At 38.0% G+C, this 20,495-nt stretch overlaps 1 protein-coding gene across 5 annotated transcripts in view; it reads right to left on the bottom strand.

Moving 5' to 3' along the window:
* Positions 1-20,495, bottom strand: part of DGKH (diacylglycerol kinase eta) — a 170,024-nt gene that overhangs the window by 12,311 nt on the left and 137,218 nt on the right. For 4 of the 5 annotated variants that reach the window (XM_027674297.1, XM_027674299.1, XM_027674300.1 and 1 more), the window contains 9 exons: positions 19,591-19,698; positions 16,282-16,395; positions 15,873-16,007; positions 14,582-14,748; positions 13,244-13,349; positions 12,006-12,098; positions 6,703-6,822; positions 6,223-6,331; positions 4,712-4,842 (listed from right to left, as the gene is read on the bottom strand). In XM_027674297.1, the coding sequence (XP_027530098.1) occupies positions 4,712-4,842; positions 6,223-6,331; positions 6,703-6,822; positions 12,006-12,098; positions 13,244-13,349; positions 14,582-14,748; positions 15,873-16,007; positions 16,282-16,395; positions 19,591-19,698 (1,083 nt within the window). The remainder of the gene's footprint in view (positions 1-4,711; positions 4,843-6,222; positions 6,332-6,702; positions 6,823-12,005; positions 12,099-13,243; positions 13,350-14,581; positions 14,749-15,872; positions 16,008-16,281; positions 16,396-19,590; positions 19,699-20,495) is intronic. The other variant, XM_027674298.1, reaches the window with a different exon arrangement.

Genomic DNA, 20,495 nt, shown 5'->3' with positions numbered 1-20,495 from the left:
ATATTATCAGCACTATAAATATGTGATCACCCTTTACAGCACTTTGGCATAAAGGTGTCAGCATTAAAGAGTTCAAGATACGTTCATGAAAGTCCCTAAATCAAGTGGTGTTCATAAATCTATCTGAAAAAACCTCCTAATTTTACACATCACATCAATTTATATTTTATTTTTGCTAATAGTCATCTCACTTATAAATGTGGTACTATTTTTTAAGAGAATTAATGTAGGTAGTAATGAAATTCATCCCAAAATGACAGCAATATTTATAATTTCAAATTTGTGTAATGTTTTCTTTTTATGTTAAACTTAATTTTCAAATGAATCAAAAATACACACACAACTACTGAAATCAGTAGGGAAAGCCCATAAAGATGCTTTCCAAACCACAACAAGCCATATAAGTTAAAGGTTAAGAACTTACAAATTCTTCAGAACAAACATTTTTTCATGAGCAAAACTTCTATTGGATAAGCAACATAGTGACATGCTGCTGGACTTCAAAGATCAGAGGAAAGAGTCATATCATGAAATTCCCAGAAAACTCAGGCACTTTTTCCACCAGCCTCGTAAAGCATCCTCAACAACACCTATGTTTCAGAGGCAAGAGATTTTGGTTTTATTTCTGTTCCAGTTGAAGTTGCTCTAATGCACATCAGAACAGCAAGTTTCAAGAGCCTCAACACAAATTCTGGGGAGCCCTTTGATAAATTCTGCTATACTTCCAAGGGGAAAAAACCCAACCAACAACTCAGAATTTTTATGCTTGTGTAATAGTTTTCAATTTGGTGGAAACCAGAATTTATATATTCCTGGCACTACATGCTATCTAGTATTCTCAAGTTTACTGCTCATGCAGGAAAGTTTGAAGAAATTTTTCACCTCAGACTAAAAGGATCTACTACATCAGCATATCAGAAAAAAAGATCCCCAAATATCTCTGCATTATTATGCATGCATGGGTTTCATCATCCTCTACATAATCTGTTAATATCTAATTGATATCTAATTAACAAAAATTCAATTTGAGTAAAATACAGTTTTGAAGACAAGACTCTAGCCAGAGTCTGAAGAAGAAAAAATAGCCTTTCTTTTTCCCTAGCTATGGCCTTAAAACTACAGTATCACCTCTTTCTGCTCTCCATTATCACTGCCATTTCCAGGCCATTTTTTTGGCCAAATGTACCACCAATGTTATACTAGCAAACAATTTATATAAACACTCCTTAATATCAACATCTTCCAAATGACAAATCTACTCTACTTGCATTCCCAGTGTAAAAAGCCATCTGGCATGCATGAAGGCTAATAAATCTAACAAAACCTTTTCCATGCAAGAACTTTTCCAAAACATGCTCCTGTGAAACACAGGCAGGAAGTGCCACAGTCTTCAACACAGATTTTAGCTTGACTGGCAATGCTCATCAAGGTAACATGTCATGGAAACCCTTCCTCCAAGGAAACAACATTGCTATGGAGCTCTAAGGAGACATCATCCTCTCATCCTCCCAAATGTGTTGCAGTTCTGATTATGACCAAGCTGCATGCAGAGGAACATGGTTATCAATGCTAAGAATGCCAGTATTTATTTCAGAAAAATCAGAGGCTAGTTTTCAGTGAGTTTGCTTGTAAAATAAGGTTTTAAAAAAGGTCACACCAAGCTTTCTTTCTACACTTTCTATAGCACAGTTCACAACACCCTGCCCGGCCATTTCTCAAAAAAAAAGAAAATCATATGGGTATAAAATTCTAAGATTCCCTTACATAAAATCAGGCACAGGAGGCTGAAGAAAGGGTATTACTGCAGGGGCTGGGCGGAAAGAGGTGTCTACTTCCTCTTGGAGGTGTTCTCTATTTGCCAGATGCCACACAGAGCTAAATGAGAATAGGATCTAAAAGCTATGCAGAAATACAGTAAGAGGTGCCCAATTCTTCAGATAACATATCTATGTATTTCAGCAATGAGTGCAAAGGCAGAGAGTTTCATCAAATCCTTTTCCATACCGATCTTTATCTCTACTTTTGACCACAGAAAGATAGGTGGGCCCAAAGGAGTCAATTAAAACATATTTTTCTTATTGCACACATGAGCGGTAATAGAGGTAAATCTACTGTACATGACTTAGGACCTTGTGAGCCAATGGCGATCCCATTCAGCTTGCCAGCAAGCACAAGCCTTGCAGTGGAGGAGAGGCTGGAGACACATTATAGCTTGCAAGAGCACTGACGACTTATCTGCACCACTTTAACAGACAAAGAGAGGAAAGATTCACAGGGCGGCTTGTGAGGTACTGCTCATTTCAATAGTATCACATTACACATCTTGACAGCAATTCAGGCCACTGGCAAAAAACTGCAGGCTGCCAGAGCCATCCTTAATTGGCTCCCTGCAGAGATCATGCCCCATATGTAGCCAAAAGTGCTAAACTCTGCTATTTAAATTCAGTGTTGTTACATGGAGTGAAAGACACGGTTAGCCAAAAACCTGGCCTAGTATTGATGATTGGTTAGAATCACGAGGGCATATGAACATGGCTAAGGCTATGGATGAGCTGCTAAAGTACAAAACGCAGTCTGACTAGGCCCATGAGAAAGTCTGAGATAGCAGGGCCATGAGAAAGCAGCAATGACCTTGTGTATTCTAACTTGGGCTGAAAAACAGGAGCTTGGAATTTGAAAAACAAAAGCACTTAACGAGCCACCTGTGTAAACAATGGAAGGCAGTTGAGATGATATCACCTATTAGTCAAGTACCAATTAGGAGCCTAATCTCTGTAATATGGATGAGCCTATTATACAGTGTATATTAAGTTGCTTTCTATCTTCAATAAACGGAGTTCTTGGATCCTTACATTAAGTGTCCAGAGCTTTCCTCGTGCGACAGCCTAGCTTTTAAACAGTGCTGATCTGGAAGCTCTCAGCATCTGCTAACGAGCACATGGGGCGATTCTGGAGCAAGATTTTGGTCAACACAGGACATTTCCTTGGCAACTTGTGTAGAGCAACTCCTTATCCTATGTGTCTCCAGGCAGTGCTAGATAGAGGGGACAGTAGGCTCTGTAGGCTCTCTGTAGGCCCTCTAAGAGAAGCTTTTAGATATTTCATGGCATAGACCTTTGGGATGGGGTTTTATTTACCCTGAATCGAATCAGCATGTGTCTTAGCGACAGGGATGACAGGTCAATGATTACCCTGCTGCAGATATTTACTCGGTTGAAGTGCCAGTCTTCTGGGCAAGCAGTCAAATTGGTACCTGTGAAAATAAAGCATGGCCAGAAGCCATGTCTAGTTTAGCACTGCTCTTACCCACCATTATTTATTGCAACAAGCTGGACTTGCAAATATATGCTGGACACGCAAACATATGCATGGTGTGATGCTGAGTTTCCCAGCTGAGTTTTAAGTTTGTTCATCACTTATACAGAACAGGGACTTGCAAAATCCATCACTGGAACATTGTGGTGGACTGCTTGGACAGTTTTCTATTCTAAATTTTGGCAGCAAGGGACTGTCCTGAAACTGTCCCTGCATGTCAGGAACTATCCTGAAAGAAAGGAATTTAACTTCCGTGGAAAGAAGCTTAGGCAATCTAATACTAAAGGGTAAAATAATACACAACAGCCAAAGAGATTATCTCAAACACAGCTATCTTCAGCAGCTGCCTTCTACTGCAAGTCACACAATGCAAGCACTACCTTATAAAGCCTACCTTATATTTCATGCTATAGAAGAAACGTAACACAAGGTAGCACATTTGTATGAAAATACTGTCTCTATGTGCAGACTCCTGCACTGTGGCTAGAGCAATGACATGCACTCTAAATGTAAATGTTGGCAATTTATACAATATCCTATTTCCTCTCTTATGTGCTAAAAGCAGTTGCAAAACACATTACCAAGAACTCATTAGTACTGAGTTCCTGGAAAAAGTAATGTAATGAATCCCCAAAGATATAACCTCTATTACATATAATGGATGCACTTAAGTCATTCTTGAAAAGGACCAGCAAGCTCAAATAACAGCCTCAGACTGCTGGGTAACATTTCTCCCTGCAAAACTTACCAATCTGACCTCAGAAGAAGAAAGTTTTACAATTTTGGAGTAAAAAAAAGGTGCTCCTTTTTAAATCTATATTGACAAAATCAAGCAGAGGTCGGTCAGGGATGAGAAAATCTATTTTGACACAAAAACACCAACACCATATAAGTCCAATGTTGCAATTTATTGAGCTGCTTATCTCTCTCACACCAGCTATATCCAATATATATATAGATAGATACAATAAATCACCTGGAGCAGATCAGCCCTTGCAGTAGATAGATTCAAAATTATTATCACCACCTTCCACTGATCCATACTGATCACATTTAATGGAAACAGTGAACTCTTGAAGATAACATTATAGTACACTGATGCCACTAGGATATCAAAGGTGCTTCTCCTATGCCTTTTGACATAAACTGCAATGCTATCATTCTACATAGAGCGCAAAAAAAAAAGGAAATTTCGGATAACACGGATATTCTTGGCTGTGAGTTCAAGTCAGCACTTCAGAAAGTCAGTCCCAAGGATAGCGCATATTAGTTTATTGCATATTTGCACAGTGTAAGCCAAGCTACAAGCAATGACAAGTGCAAGGAAAGAAAAAAAGTTGGTGTTGTTTTGTCAAAGAAAATGGTCAATAGCAGAAAAGTAGCACAAAGGAAATACCTTAAGATCTCGCCTTTCCAGATGTAAAAGCTCAGAGCCTCGGATGTCATGGCTGATGAAGATTTCTTTGTACTCTCCCAAACTGAGCAGATCCAGCCAAGCAGCAACTTCATCTGTGCCCCATTTTTGAACTACCAAAGTTAAGAGCAAAACCCCCTTAATTTCTACATGCTCAAATGCATCACAAGCAAAGGTTAGGCCAAAGAGAGTGGAAAACAGAGTAGAATTGCCGTGCTAGCAAAGGGAAAGGTTAGAGGTGTCATTTCCACAAAAACTTACAGTTTCCTTTTTACATGCAGGTTACAGGTTAGCAGTTAACAGGAGAAAGTATCTAAACAAAGTTGGGGTTCTTTGCTTTGCAGCCATGCTTTCAGCTTTACTCTGGTTTCTTCAGTAAAGCCTTTTTTTAAAACATCATGTCCCAACAAATTCACATTAAACCAGCTTAGGATCAGTGACACAAAATCTAATGATGTTCTGCTTTATGCCATTAATTTATTAGAAGCCATCCAGGGAGAAGAGAAGCCTTCAAAAACTAATTAACATGTAAAATTAAAACAGCAACCATACCTCAAATATAGCAATGGCAGCAAGCAAGTCCACTTTTAATTAACAGATTCTAGTATTCTTAATTAATAAAAGTACTCTTTAAGCTACTGTGTTACAAAGGCCATTAAGAAGCTCTCTATAAAACATTGTTCTCTAAGGTTAGTTGCCCACATTAGTCCTATTAAGACCACATTTATTAAAAAATTAGCTATGCTACTTCTTGCTATAATTTTGCAACTTCATTCAATGCCAATCACTTTATAATGAAGTGAAACCATCAGTCTAATCTGAAAACTACAGTTTGAGCAACAACTGCAAGACTTTGCAGATTATGACCAATTCATTAAAAAGATAAAGACATAGAAACAGTTTTAGGACCACCTGATCCTGGACATAATCTTAAGGAAGTAATTTCATGGATAAGAGTGAGAAGAGAGGAGAGTGGAGTTTGTTCAACTTCTAATTATAAAATCAATATTGACTATGATGGTTTTTTGTTTGATCTATGTCATTTGCTGAACTTATAACCCATCTGAAATTTAAGAATATCTGGTTAATTAAAACGGTGTGATAAAAGCTATTGCACACCTTCTGGAACTAACCAGAAAAACCTGAACTGGAGCTTCACAGGGAAACAACATGTTTACCTGCAGCTTGTATGGCTATGAGTTAATCAAATGGAACCACCAGCAAAGACACAGGTCCTGTTGCATGATAAAACTACCTAAGTATTTTCACAGTACTTCTTTGGTTCACTCGTAAGTATTTGGGTCCTATTGAATGCTTTCTAAATGCACTGAAAGAAATCCTTATCCTAATGAAGATACCAAGTAGCTCAGTTGCTTTTCACTCCGACTTCACTCTTAGGTAGAATGCATAATGTTGCCTCTTACCAAGAAAACCCCACGAAATCACATTTTCCATAAATTCTACTATTTTTCTTGTAATTTCAAAACACATACCAGGCTGAGAGCTGGTCTTATGCTTCTGAACTTTTTCTTTTTTAAACTTTGGCACTATACGAAACACTGTACTTCTGTTGTTTCTTTTAGTATAATCCAGAGGGGGATCCTGTATGAAATAATGGGCATGGTTACCTTTAATTAACAGAAAACAACAGTTAAATTACATGTTTGTGATAATAATTCATAGTTAATCTCAAAAACTAAGACCCAATTTTACTTCTGTAAAGAATAATGTTAAGATTTAACTCTCTATGTGTTTCATTTATTAAATAATTATTCAAAACCTTTACATTCACAAACGGGAACAAAACACCAAAAAAAAAAAGCCCTAAGCTTAGAAGCTTGTTCACAGCAGACAGAAATGATCCAGCATCACTACTGAAATTGCTTCTCTGGTAATGAAAGATTCTAACTTATTCTCCCCTGTCAAAAGAAAATTAAGATCACTTAAAATCAGGAAGTACTCATCAAACTTACCTCATCATCATTTGGTTGAAAAACATAATAAAGCCAAGGAATCTCAGCAAGTTTTCTCAACTCTATTTCCACACTGTGCAAAGCATCAGACAACAGTTCTTCATGGGGAGCTTCTAACTGCTGTTTATAAACAGGTCAGAAAAACAGTAATTTTAGTTTCATTGAGATTTAACATTTAAATCTAGATATGTTGTTACCACGCACAAATAGATGACTACTTCATGGTGAGTGTAAAACAAACAGTGAACACAAATAATCTTCCAAAATTACTTTCCTTGGGAGATGCATCAGACCACCTTGACACTACATTTTCCATGGTCCCAACCACAAAGGGATGACTGCGACAACTGAGATTTTTGGACCGCAATCACTGTCATCATTCACTGCATTCCAGAGTCTTTATAGAGCAAGAGTTATCTGGTACCACAGTCTTTATAGAGCAAGAGTTATCTGGTAACACCACTACCTAGGACACACTAGAAAAGGAAACTACCAGCAAAAGGGAGAGAAAACCTGAACAGAAGAGCGAGCATCTGGCAAATCTCTGTATGGAAAGTGGTGTAAAAAAATTGAGTAGATGGCAGTAAGCCTGAGTTATTTTTTGCAAATGTTTTCAGATAGGAGATTGCTCTCTCATGGTCAAGTAAGAGGAAATGGATCTTGCTGAAGATGCTTCATGCCCAAAGGTCTTACAGTACTGATACATTACCTGCACTATCCCTTCTAAATAGGTGAGACATGAAGCAATAGACACTGCTGCTGGCTGAGGGTGGGAAGAACTCCCTGACAGGAGACAAAAACGTCAAGGACATCAGTGAAGGCCAAAGAGTAAAAGAAAGCGGTGGCAGTGTAAAAACCTTGGGATTTGCTGGCCTATGGCAATTTGTCTCTAGCAATACTTTGAGAACTCCATGGAGGTACCTGTTTTCTTTAAAACTCCAGTCTGAAAAGTATTCTGCAGCTGTTTTGTGGGTGAACTTGTGTGGAAAAGGTAACACAGGGAGCTGACCCCTGGGAAAGCTGTTTTTTGCTGAAACACCATTTTGAAGTAAAGAATTGAATCCTAGAACAAGTTGCTTGGAATCTCTAATAACGCAATCTGAACATCTATTTTTCTCTTTAAAGTAAAAGAAGTCCCAAAACAGTGCAGAATATCCTTTTGAAAGGATACATTACATTACATTCTAGTGAATTCATTTTTTAAATGCAGTTCTAAGCGAATATTTGATCTATAGTGCCAGAAAAAGATTTTGACATTGCTGGGGTTTGGTGATAAATTGCAAGCCCTCATTAATTTATCCTACTGTAGTGGTTTGAGCCAGGTTTTTCCCCCTGAAACTGAGAGAGTGGTAACCCCCAGGGGGTGGTGACCCTTGGGGTTTGACCCAATCAGTGCTCCTGCAAAATATAAACATATCTCTCCACCGGAAGAGAAGCAGTGGTACTTGTTGTTAGAAGAGGAAGGGTGGCCATGTTGTAGAAGCCACGAAGAAGGGGCTCAGGGCCCCTGGGGGCTTTGCCCCCCCCCCAGCCCCCGGTTGGGGGGCTGCAGGGACTCGGAACAGTGTCAGACTGGACTGAGTGCCTGTGGCTAGGAGCTGGGGGAGTTTCTCCCCGGTAGGAGCAGTGGGAGACGCTGGGAGCAGCAGCGGAGACAGCAGCATCCGAAGAGCAGTGGCAAAGAGCCAACTGATAAGGACCACAGGAGCAGCAGAAGCCGGTATGCTGCATGGAAGACACAGAGATGTCTGAGGAGAAGGAAAAGCAGCAGCAGGAAGAGAATCGAGACCACGGCACAGACAGAGTGCCGGGGGTAAGAACTGGATAACCAAAACCCCCGAACTCCCTAGAGAGACCCCTCCGAGAAAGAGGAGGGGGTGGTGGACTGAGAGGAGTCCTAAAGTGCAGTATGCACTGCAGAGAGGAGCAAGAAGCTCAGACTATCCTGAGAGCTATGCCAGGATGGCCAAGGAATGTGTGTGGAGGGGGTGACCTTGGGCTTCCCCCTCCTTGCTGCAGCTTCAGAGAAGCTGGCAGCCATCTTTGAGTCAGAGCATGGGAGCTCTGTGAAGGGGCTTGATTTCCCCTGAAGATACCAGACCGTCACGAAGACCCTTGTGCTTCGTGATATGACCGTGGTGATGCGACCTTGTCTGGGGTTACGCAGCCCATGGAAAGACCCCCGTTTGAGGACGGGGGCCGAGAGAGGCTTGGAGACCTCCTTCGTGTGTGCTGGCAGAGAGCCAGCAACTATTTCTGCTGCATGGAAGAGAAGACACAGAAGAAAGCCTGCTGCCTAGAGAGAGACCTGCTGCTCAGAGACTGGAAGGGGTCTTTTCTTCTTCTTCTCTCCTGGACTTTTATTTGGAGGGAGAAGAGATTTGGCCCATTGTAAATATTATTGTCATGGTAGAGATAGAAATAGAGTTAAGATCATATGTAATGTATTATGGTATAAGTATTTATTTGTACAGTCCTGTAATATATTCCTTTCCCCCCATATTGAGTCTTGTGTTTTTGTCTGGAAAACCCATCTCACATGGGGTTGAGATGTGGGAGGGGGGGCTAGGAATCAGAATTGGATTTGGGCTTTTTCAAACCATGACAAACTTCTTTCCTTTGCTTCAATAGTTTGCAAAGTTACTGTCTTTCAAAAGAGAGAACATCTTTCATGAGAGCTTGCTGTCTAGTACAGCACTACTGGAAATATAAGCTCCTTTTGCTATTGTGTTGTTTTCTCTTCTAAAGCTCATAGAATTCAGTGTCCATAAACAGACTTTGATGTTTCTTTTGTTTTATCTTTTTTTTTCAATGCAAATAGTTCAGTTAATCTGGAGCACAGTAGAAGAGCCATTTGTCTACGAAGAAGATACAACTTTTCTTGTGTTTTCATTTTTGAGAAATTATTCAAGTCATCTATTTTCTATAAATGAATGAAGCAAAGAATTCTGTCTTTCTCAACAAACACTTATCTAACTGCTTGATTCCTAATTGCCTGGGGACAAAAAAAACACTCATGTGATGGTTCTCCTGAAATAAACTCAAAATAATAGTGCAATTCTGGTATGGGAAGAATCAGCAATTTACTCTACATTCTCCTCCTACAACATCTTGGTAAACCTTCTTCTTTCCAAGAAAAAATTAACATTACGAATGAGACAATGAAGATAAAGAGTTTTTTCAATTCCTTCCCAATTTAATTTTTTAATATGAAAATATTTTATTTCAAGTGAGCTTAGGTAATTTCTTTCAGTTGAAATGAAAAATTCTTAATTAAGGGAATTAATTTTCTCTTAATGCATTTGAAAACTGTGCTCTGCTGCAGACTGGAAATGCTTTTTAAAAATCAAAAATGGAAACAGTGCCTTTGGAAAGCATCTAGACAAAACACAGTATTTTTAATTTTTTCCAAACTTTGTTCCAGCCATAACCATCTGGGACATTCCACAAATTAGCTTCATTGTCCCATCTTGAGCTGCTTGGTCTCGTAGAAGGCATCCCTGCCCATGGCAAGGGAGTTGGAACTGAATGATCTTTAAGGTCCTTTCCAATCCAAACCATTCTGTGATCCTAAGAAGCAGCTTACCAAGTGCCCTAGTTTAGTTGCTGACCGGGGTTAAACCGTGACATCAAGTAGTACATGCAATAAAGACATCAGTTTACTGTTATCAGGAGCTTTGATCACAGAGAAGAGGGGTGAGAGAGAATTGAAGAGGCCAAAAAAAAAAAAAAAAGAAGGAGGAGGATATCAGAAAAAGAATGTTTGTCTTTGTGAGAGGAGAAAAATAATTTGGAGAACAGGTTATGAGGGGAGCATCTGATGCATCAGGCAACACCTTACACTTCATCATTTTAATAGTATGAGGGACCAGTATACATGCAACTTCAGCATTTATAAAATATATGGCAATAAGGTTAACCAGCGTCCCTTGTTACTGTGGCTGTGAAAAACTATTCTAAACAAGTATGATGTCAAATGAGTGTAATGGACATGTCTGGAATAGTATCTCAGTATCTTCCAAACAGTGTTTTTATTAAAAAATGGGCTTGATGTAGACTCATGAAGGCATTTGCACGGACCATAATGAGAAGTAGAAGTACAACATGTAAAAATTCAGAAATGGAAAAATGAATCAAATTAAACTTTGGAGCCTGAACAAGGGACCGGTTCAACAACACAATGAGATCACAACTGGCTGCAGAAAAGGTAATGTTTCAAGGGAAAGGTTTCCATAACATTATTTCCAGCCTGCCTTGATAAATTTCACCAGTCCTAGTGTGACATCTCCAACTTAAATGTTTTCTCCTAATTCCTCTTCCTAAACTATTCTAAAATTTTAAAAAAGTTCTTTCTTTTAATTCCCCTTTAAATCTGAAATATGGGGGATTAGTAATAGCAACTTGAAAAAACCAGCAAGATATTTTTCCCTTTTCTTGGACCAAAACATCTAATGAATAACTTTTCCTTTGAAAACATTCTGAAATAAAACATATGAATCTAATTTTTGACTATTTCTAGAACTTAAACCATATGACCTTTAGACTATATTCACTTTTGGTTACTCTAAAATAGACTCATACTTGTGTAAAAAGGTATGTGAACCTGCATCAGTAATTTCATACCCTAACTCAGATAAATGAAAATATTCCTATTAATATCCATTTTTAATTACAACACTTAAACAGTAAGTTAGTAATAAATCTGCTTTTGAACCTAAGAAAATGTAACTGTTCCTTATGAGTATGTTCTTAATGTAAAACTGGACCAGCATAGAAAACCTGACATCTTTATTCTCTTCACAATGTCACATAAAGAAATTTTGTAATTATTACCAGTTAAAGATTATAAAGTAACTCCTGACAGGTATTAGAACAAGGGTAATATTTACTTGCCCAGATTAGATCTGCAGAAGCTGAATGCACCAGTCTAAACAGCTCTCACCCCAGGTTCTCCTTAAACTCTGAAGATGGTCACATAATAGTACACTCTAGAAGTTCTCTTAAATGCTTTATCTCCAGGAGATGATTTATCTTTTTCTAAGAGAAGCCTCCACTGACTATTAAAAAGAAGAGTACAAGCAATGACCTAGCTACCTGACGTGAGGCAAGATGCATGCCAGTCTTGGACAAGAATTCGTAATCCATTCTTATCCAACCACAAATGCAGTGTAATATCCTCCTATCGATCTTACAGAGCTTCTTGCAGCACATCATAAATTCTGCACTGATTTTAAAAAATCAGCAAAGAAAAAATCACAGATAATCTGAAGGAAGGAATAAAACCAAGTGTCTTGTGATCTTACCAAAGGAACTCTTCCTACTAGCAGAGATTCCGTTTCATTATGCAAGGCCTTCACATTGACAGCTATCTCCATGGCAGTGTTTCTGGTAAGGCTCTGGGGAATAAGAGGTATAAACAATATTTGAAGTGATGCAAGTCAGACTAAGTACTTTGGGCTTACAGAACAGATCTTAAGTGCCTTCTCCTAGGAGTAATACATCAATTTAGCTCTAAACTGACAAATTCTTCAGTACTGAGAATAGAAACCAAAAATATAGTATTTATTTACAGTCTTTTGTTCAATTTTATTTAGTATGCCCTTAACACAATCCTGAATATCATCAAATGACCAGCCATCTGTGAGACGAATCCATGAGTTTTATGCATGACAAAGGCCAGCAGAGAAGTTGTGGGTCTCATTTAACAACAACTGTTGATCTCAATTTTTCACCTTATCCTTAGCAGAAGTAAGCTACTAGCCATACTTTAAGAAGCAAAGGGCAACTGATATATTTATCACGTGTAAATTTAGTTTAGATATAGATAGTTTCTACCCAATTATCTTTTATGGGTACAATTCCTGAAAACACCTAGATTGTCTAGTGGGAAGAGAGGAAAGAGGAAATGCATTTCCCCTCAGCCCCTTCGCATTCTCTGCATAGCACTTGAATAGCAATTAAGCATGAAAATTTCTCTGAAAGCATCCACAGAAATTGACCTTTATGTAGTAATAGAACTAGTTCAACCTTTGTCATGCCTCCACTCTCTGTTTAGGGACATGCCTACATAGTTGTCTGCAGGCAGAAGGGAGCTTACTCTGCCAATTCTTTTTGCTGTTTGCACCACCTCACTTGATTAAATAAGCACTGCTGCATCACTTCTGGAGGAGCACCCTTTGCTGTGGACCACCACTGCCGATGAAGCGAATTCTTGACTGCTTCCAAAAGGCAACAGTCATACCCTTACTATGCCCCTAATCCAAACTCCCTATCTCTCATTCGACTATTCACCCCCCCTGCAATCACACCCAGAAGGTCTGCATTTTAAGTGTCATTAATGTCCCTTTCCAATGTCCAGTGTTCACCTAAGAGTATCAGCTGGGGAGGACACTGATGAACACAGAAACTTCATCTTCTGCCTTCTCATGCAACTTGTTTTAATATGGGCACAGGGAGTACAATACAGACACGGTGCCACAAGCTTGTGCACCCACATATTATAGCTTATTTACTTATACATAAATCTCTGTTGTTCCTTTACCTCAGGAAACCTTGGGTTGGCTTTATTTAATGCATGTGAACATGCATTAACAGCATGAGCAAGCTCCTGCTCCAAGAGGCCATGTATTTTTGCTGCTTCACAGATCCTACAAAAGTATTAAAAAAGGAGAATATTTCAATATTTCTTTATTTCTTTAAAGAGTAATTCTTAAGTACAGAACATTATCAGATGAGAAAATCCAAAAATATATCTTTCACAAAACAGTTTTAAATAAATATAGTCCTTTATAACAAAAGTTGAAAGGCAAGTATCTCTTCAAGCAATACAGCACCTCATATAAAAAATATCCATCACACAGATTATTTATGCTGCTACAAAATAATGAGCCACATTTATATGTCTTAGAATACTAGTGCTATGCAAAAAAGGTACCAAAAAACATTGGGCCTATTAATTCAAATAACTATAGAGGAAAACTCTAGCACATTAAAATAACTTACTTGAAATTATCTTAAAAATCATTACACCTATTTCACAAGGCATATCCTTCAGATGTGACATGAAAATTGGTTGCAATCATTCAAGATTATGGGAGGTCCAGTTGTAATTACAATCTCTGGACCATATCTAGAACAGTAAAGTTTTTAAGCTCTCAGATAAACTTCACTTTGGGTAACTGATACACTAAATTATTCTTCTATGTCTACTTAAGTCACCAGTACAGTATAAAAAGAGTATGTAGCTTTTCAATTCCTTTCTTATATTATCAGTGATTTTGATGATAAAGATAATTTGTTATAATGATGAACTGAATACCAGCTTTACAAACTGTTCTATTTTTTTTTTTAATATTTTCTTTAAAAAAATCAGGGTTTTTTTTCATTTTTCTTTGAAAATGGAAGTGTCTTCTTTATTAAACTACTTGCATCTCAGGATGAAAGTACCTCCTGAAAATAAGCAAGGCTGTGGGATCAGTTTTATACCATCAGCTCAGTATCATCTCAACCCAGATAAATGACTGAAGTGCTCATCCTGCTGACTTCTAAAGTTGACTTCTAAAGGTGTTTTTTTTAATAAATATATATTTGCTTTTGCACAAAATGATAGGGTTCAATCTCTGTAAAGAACCTTTCCAGTTTTCCATTTACAGTGCTACTTCAGAAAGTTGGTTTTCACATGAAAAAAGTCCAACACAAACACACACAAATAAAATTAAAGAAATTCATAACAAAAGAATACATAAAGAAGTTGAGCCTTAAAAATAAAATAAAATTTTAAAATTGAAATAACTGATATAGTGGCAAGGAAACATTCATCAAAACCCAGGAAAAATATACACTTTTAAGTCTGTGTATTAACTTATTAATTTTACTGTACCTGGTAATAAGTTCTTCTGCAGCTTGTGAGCACAGCTGGATCTGTGCAACTTCTTCATCTGTAGCCAACTCAACAGCTTGCTGAGGGTACAAGGGAGATCGAATGACAGGTTTACAGGAATCATACTTCTGTTTGTCTTCCCAAGACTTCAGGGTGTTTTCAAAGGCCTAATAAAAATGAATTATACATTCAGTTCACAGCACTTGGAGTATTCTTACTCATTAAAATATTTTATTTTACATTTTATATTAATTTATATTATATAATATTTTAGTTTAAATTATTTTAACAAACAAACAACTGTTTTATTTAATTTTATATAATATATAATTTTATAAAAATAATAATTTTACATTTAATTTTTTAAAACTTAGTATAGAGAATAAGTCACTTCCGAAAGCTGTTTTCTATCTCCTCCCTGTTATCCTCAAAATGTGTCATCCAAAACAATAATAACACAAAGACAGTGATAATGGTTGGACTCAATGATCTTAGAGGTCTTTTCCAACCTAAATGATTCAAGGATTCTGTGATTCTCCAATGCAAGCACATTTTGTGCAGATAGCTAGACTGAAATCTGAAATTAATACTGGATTCAAACATTAAACACAGTGGGGAAAAGTAACAAATTTAGTAAATTAGAGTTCAAATTCCATTAACTCCACCCTAAATTCAAGATCTAGTCAGTGGATGGAGAACTGAGGGGCAGTTACACCCTTCACACAATAATCCTAGACAAGTGGCTTTGTGACTACGTTCTGCTTGTGTCTTTTCTATCTGAGACTGGATCACGGGACAGAGGGAGGATTAGTAGGACAGAGAGAGACAGAAGAGAAATGTGCAAAAAGACATTCTGGAGAATGGACATTATCGAACTTTTGTATTTATGCAACTGTGCTAAAACTTCCAGGGAGGGAGGGAGGAAGGCAAGCAAGAAGGCAGGAAGGAAGGAAGGCAGCAAGGAAGTAAGGAAGGCAGGTAGGAAGGAAGGAAGGAAGGAAGCAAGGAAGGCAGGCAGGTAGGAAGGAAGGAAGGAATTTTGACCATTCTTACTATGTAGGAATAAGAATACAGGAATAGCACTAATAAAACCAATAAAAGTTAACAAAGCTTTGCCACTTATACAAAAGAATAATTCTCTATTCATCTCATTATAGAAATTATATAACTGTAAGTAATTGTATGGGTTATATAAATAGTTATAAAATATTTTTGTAAGCACTGTTTTGTTAACTGAATCAAGTTATCACAGAAACCAATGTTAGCCGTGGTATCTCTTTCTGCAACATACTCTGTCTCGTGTTAGCATTTGAGCTCTGTTTTTATGTATGATCTTAATAACTCCCGGGGGCTGGATCCATGCCTCTCCATCAACTTGCACTGGAACCCCTTCATCACCAAGTATGGTGATCTTTACTGACCGACACTGGAAAAGAACAGACACGTTATTTTACAGAGCAATGAATACTAATGAAACTGACAGGCCACCTGAAATCTGTTGATTACTAGGAGCTGTGGCTTCCCTCTGGGACTGTCTCAAGAATGAAGGACTTTTATACTTCATTCATCATTGAAGACAATTTGTTGCCCGTTAAAAACAAAACAATGTCAGCGCTTTATTAACGTATAGCGTCGTGGTCATCCAAACTACCACTACTTGCCAGCATCCCAAACTGCTGGTAACCACGTGAGACACAGACCTGAGCAATCCTGTGGTGCTGCAGTTTGATGACTCTTGAGACTGCCATCTGCATGCTGCCAAATACTGCAACAACTTCTAAGATTTTATCATCGAACGATGGAGCCCCAAATATCTGCAAAGAAATTTTGATGGTAAATCCAGTGCTTAGATTGCATGTTCAGTGAAACACAGATTCATTTACAGTTTTGTTTTCAACATTTAAATGCTCTATCTTATTTACTGCAGAATAACTACATTGTCTCTAAAGTCATGGGAGTAAGACACCATAGACAATAGCCAAATATTACTGTAAAATAGCAATGCTAATAGCATTTCAAATATCTGAATGACAAGGCATATCCTTATATAGGGAGGATGACATGTTTCAGCATGCAGATTAAGAAATGTTTTTCAAGGCAAGATGAAAGGCCAATTCAAATCTCTGCTTGATTAATGTACTTAATATCTAAAAGGTTCTTGAAGGTAAGAGAAGCAATGATGTCTTTTTCCTCTCAGAAGTGCTTATCTGTTTATATTCTGAATTTTCTGGAAACCAACATCTGAGTCCACATTCTGCTTTGTTTAACACAGCTTTGACACTGAAGAGGATCTCTTTTTTGCTGTATGTAATTATCCACTGTAAATACAAAAACTGCTTCTGTATGGAACAAATATCCTCCTATCTAGCCAACATGCTGAATTTCCACAAGCTCACACAAAGCACAGGAAGTCTTGCCACCTGGTATCCTGTTGGGGAATTCAGCCACAGGACAAGTCTTAGGCTGGAGTTCAGCTGGGTCTGGCAGATGATACCACACTAAGGTCACTTGAAGCTTGGCCATTTTATCTTGATATGCAATAGGGAGAAATCACTCCAGTAAGAGTTTAGTGGGTAGAGATCACCTCTCTGAGCAGTACTTGGACTATCTCAGTTGGCACGTTGGGCAGAGTAAGCTGCATCAGAGACACCTGAGACCAGACTGGGGAAAATCCCTTAAAGAAGCTCAAAGGCACAACTAGTCAGGTCCTGCCTCCAGACAGAAGATTTTCTGGAGGCGAAGAATAAGATCCAGGACTGTGTAATCCAAATAGTGTCTGCAGCAATAGCTCAGAGAGGGAGAGGATGGGGAACAAGCTAAGGCAGTTTGGTCCCTACTGCCCACTGAGCTGGTGGGAGCCTTTATCCCAATGCAGTGAGCAGTGGCTTTGGCCAGGAGGCTGAGGAGGGCATCTCAGGGAAAGGGCTGCACAGCATAGTTGCCATAGTTTGTGCCACATCCAGGTGGCACATCCCATCAGAGCATTCCAGGATTGCACAGATAGATTGGATCTTGAGTAGATAAGTGTCAAAGAACAAAAGCTTTTACTGTCTCTAGAGTGTTTTGAAGCAAAAAGTTTCTCTGTCTGATTTTTTTTGCAGTTTCCATGGAATTTTTCACATGAGTATGCGAACATCTTGACAAGAGCAAAGATGGTGATTCTGTTATTCCAAGGCAAAAAGTGTGAAGAATTCTTGATCCAGCAACTGACACCTACAGGGCTAGTTCTTGTATGGGTTAAGAAAAAGCATTTGTAAAATGTCACTTATTTTGTGTTTCCATTTTAGCAAAAGGACTAAAAAAAACCACAACCCAGTCTTCTGCTGCATCTCTCCACCAGTAATAACTCTACTGGAAACCACCCTTTTTTTTTTTTTTTAAAGGCAACCCAATCACTATGGATCAACATTGACTCCTTTCCTGTTGCAGGTTATTTTCCAGCCGGTCTTCTGGACACCAAAAAACATGCGTTAACAAGCCCTGCTCAAGTCAGTCAGGGTGCAGCTGCCCTGCTTGGCTCACTGCTGATGTTTCAGCAAGAGTCACAGCTGTAAAGGCAGCATCTTTCATTTGTCCAGTTAAACAGAAATAGCAGCACTTCAGACCACCACCACAACCACCTCTTGAGGATCAATTATTCAAGATTGCACTAAAGCAGTGGATTATGCTCCTAACTCTGTCCAGAACAAAAATGTCACTGGGCTGGCACATCTGCTCACCAGAAGACTAATAATATCAGTAAAACTGCTTCAGGACACACATGTTTGCTGTATATCAGTATGAAAGCTAGGACAGTTCTCTCTCACTGAGAAAGTCTGGGGAGAAAAAAAAACTCCTGAACAGGGGCTGAGCAGGTGTTAGAGCAGCTTTCGAGTTATGAATAGGAACATGGAGTATATAAAAACTTGAGATATCCATCACCAAATATAAACAGAACTGCCATCCTCTAATATATACCAAAAATAAGAAAAGGACATTGAAACATGCTTACATTTCTTTTTTTTACTTTTATACATGTGTGTATATATATAAAGAATATATACAAGTATGCAAATATATATCTATTATAGAATATATAACATGCAATAATATATAATAATAATAGATGTTCATATGTATTATAAAAATATAATTCTGTATATTATTATTTAAAACTATATATACATATTTTTAATACATATGCACAGAAAAAAGGAAAGGATTAACATCTCACAAGAAACCCCAAATATTGTGGCAAAAAAATCCTGGATTGTCTACATTAAAATCACAAGCCAGTTTGCAACTACAGTTTTAGGTGATTCAGATCTCACACACTCTAATTCAGGACACACAGAATTAGGATAATCTGCTAGTAATTACAGTTGTTGCACTGTACATGAAGTTGATAAGCAGCAGTGACACTGCTGCAAGTTGTAAGACATGTATCCATGTAATGTAATGTTTCTTAGGAGATGAGAGGAAGAAGGGAAGAAAGGTACCTTAAAATATTTTAGAAGGTCATTGAAAATAAACTTAGAAAACAATTTACTACCCTCACTAAATTATCAGTCAGTGAATGCATCAGTTCCCATTTTCTGAATCACCATCCTTTAGAACAAAGCTGTTTAAAGAACAGGAGAAAAATTCAGATATAAACTGTGAGTGATTATCATGTCTACCTTGCTTATTGTTAGAATATAGCAAACAGAGGAATCTGTGCTTTAAGAAACCTTATTTACAGGAGTCTGTAAAACAATATAGAGAGAAATTATTTGTGTCTCTGTCTATAAAATCAGTGTCTAAAAATACTCATAGACCATTAAAAAATCCTAAAATCATTATGAACATTTTGCTGGAATGGACAGTGAAAAATCATGGGATATATTTTCAATTAAAAAAAAAATCAACAAGACAAGTTTAAACTGAAACAGCCTCCCCAAATAAGAGTTGTTATCCAAACTATATGCTACTACTATTGATATTTATTGCTGGTTTTGCCCAGAAGGTTACTTCTCTTTACCGTTACTTACATCATCTTCTTTGGTTCCACCCCAGAAATTAGTTCCACCAGCATAGCTGGGAATGTTCAGCACAGCTATGCCCTGCAGGCTTGGAAGAGGGATGTACTGTCCATCACACTGTAATGGATAAAAGCTCATTCAGTTTATAAATAATATGATAAAAGTAATCAGCCATCATTAACGCATGAAGCTTCAACAGAGCTGGTAGGGGAGGACAGAGTCATTAATAGGTCTGACACAAGACTATTCCCTCCAGGCAGTGAAGCACCTCTAATACAAACCTCTTCTCCTAGTCTTAGCATTGATTTTTGCAGAGCTGAAAACCAAGTAGATCTACGTGCTGTAGTATCTACAGCAGTGGTGTTCCATGACTCTTCAAAGAACCATTTTCACATTTCTTATTATGAAATTCCTCATGCACTTTGACCATGGTCTGTTTACCAAGGATTAAAAATCTTTTTGCAGTGAAGAAACTAATCTCCCTGAGTTCACACAGTAAGATCGTCATGAACATTACAAGAAGATTCATTTACCCATTCAGTAACTAGTCTTGCATCCTATATCAGCATTCCCAAAATGGCAACAGACTTGTTATTTAGGTAAATCCATTAAGCTCGGGGTAGTGTTTGTGTGTGTCAAAAATATCCACAAATATTTCGGGAATAGCCACAAATGTGGTTAATTGTCAGTGTTAGCATGTATTGTTGACTTCTTGTAAAAATAACTTCACCCTCCTCCCAAAAGTGCAAAGACAAATCTAGGACTGACCCTACAGTTGTTACCCTGGCTGTGGCTGGGAGCTGTTGATTTTGCAGGTAAGAGGTGGCTCCTATATCCAACTGTTCAGTTCTTTCTTATGGCTTTATCTCCCAAAACCCATAAGCAACTCCAAGTCCTACTCAACACGATCATGG

This window comes from Neopelma chrysocephalum, unplaced genomic scaffold, assembly GCF_003984885.1.
Source record: "Neopelma chrysocephalum unplaced genomic scaffold, ASM398488v2 Primary Assembly neopelma1_25, whole genome shotgun sequence".
NCBI classification, from domain to species: domain Eukaryota; kingdom Metazoa; phylum Chordata; class Aves; order Passeriformes; family Pipridae; genus Neopelma; species Neopelma chrysocephalum.
The sequence above is the reverse complement of the archived record's forward strand: the minus strand, read 5'-3'. Positions and strand labels throughout refer to the sequence as shown.